Below are 1,037 nucleotides of genomic sequence, written 5' to 3'. Positions count from 1 at the left end.
CATTCCTCATTTTTCTGGAGTGCCAGCAGCTCATGGCCCTGGCTGTGGAGAAATGCCAGGGGGGTATGGGAGCCTCCCTCCTTTCCAAGGTGGCAATTCCAGCCTCAAAAACCATAGGAGTGAAAGAGCCCCATTCCCACTTAGTATTGGTTTTATTAATAATAATTAGTTTTTTTTAATACTTTATATTTTCACATATATAGATGTCATATTTATATATATATATGTGTGTATGTATATATGTGTATATGAATATCTATATATGTATATATATAATAAATAGCTAACTCTATATAGAGAGTTAGATAGATATATAGATAGATATATATATATATATATATATATATATATATATATATATATATATATATAATGATCAGGGTAAATGAAACCACCCATTCCTCCTTTTTTCACTGTTGTATTGTGCTAGGAATGAAACAGCACCATTTCCAGATAGTCATGGTTTTATTTATAATGATTAGGTTTTTTTCTATTTTGCATTTTTACATATGTATATTATATTACATATAATAAATATTTTTATATTAAAAAGACTTTATTTACCAATAACACCAAAATCAATACCAGAATTAAGATTTTGGTACAAATCAGAGCAGAAGATCAGAAGTTTTCTCCCCGTTTTCCAGCTGCAGGCTTCTGGCTTCCTGGGCAGCATGGAGCTGAACGTGGGCACTGCCATCGCCTGCTACCTGGCACAGGAGGGGGCTGATATTAATTATGCAAATCACCGGGGGAAGTCTCCTCTGGACCTCATCACRGACGGGAGGATCGTCCAGATTGTCAAGGACTTCTCACAGAAATTCAGGTGAATTGTGGCCTTGGGAAATTCCTGCTTTTCTGCAGCCCTGGGGTCACTGCAGCTGCTCCAGGCGGGGATGGAGAGTCCCTGAGAGCCCCTGGGTGTCACTCTGAGGGCCTTGTGTCACCCTGAGAGCCCCTGGTTGTCACCCTGAGCCTCCTGTCCCTTCTGGAGCTGCCCCAAGTTTCTGGAACGGTTCTGTCAGGGTGTGTGCTGA

At 39.8% G+C, this 1,037-nt stretch overlaps 1 protein-coding gene across 1 annotated transcript in view; it reads left to right on the top strand.

Annotated features, from left to right (window-relative positions):
* The window catches only part of MIB2 (MIB E3 ubiquitin protein ligase 2), a 27,454-nt gene extending 26,592 nt beyond the window's left edge, over positions 1-862 (top strand). Inside the window, exons 13-14 of the mRNA XM_057387869.1 lie at positions 21-89; positions 648-862. Coding sequence (XP_057243852.1) covers positions 21-89; positions 648-830 — 252 coding nt within the window. The 3' untranslated portion in view covers positions 831-862. The remainder of the gene's footprint in view (positions 1-20; positions 90-647) is intronic.
* Positions 863-1,037: the final 175 nt, after the last annotated feature.

This window comes from Malurus melanocephalus, unplaced genomic scaffold, assembly GCF_030028575.1.
Source record: "Malurus melanocephalus ecotype Western Australia unplaced genomic scaffold, MMel_1.1 scaffold_1407, whole genome shotgun sequence".
NCBI classification, from domain to species: domain Eukaryota; kingdom Metazoa; phylum Chordata; class Aves; order Passeriformes; family Maluridae; genus Malurus; species Malurus melanocephalus.
This window is presented reverse-complemented; position numbering and strand designations above follow the sequence as displayed.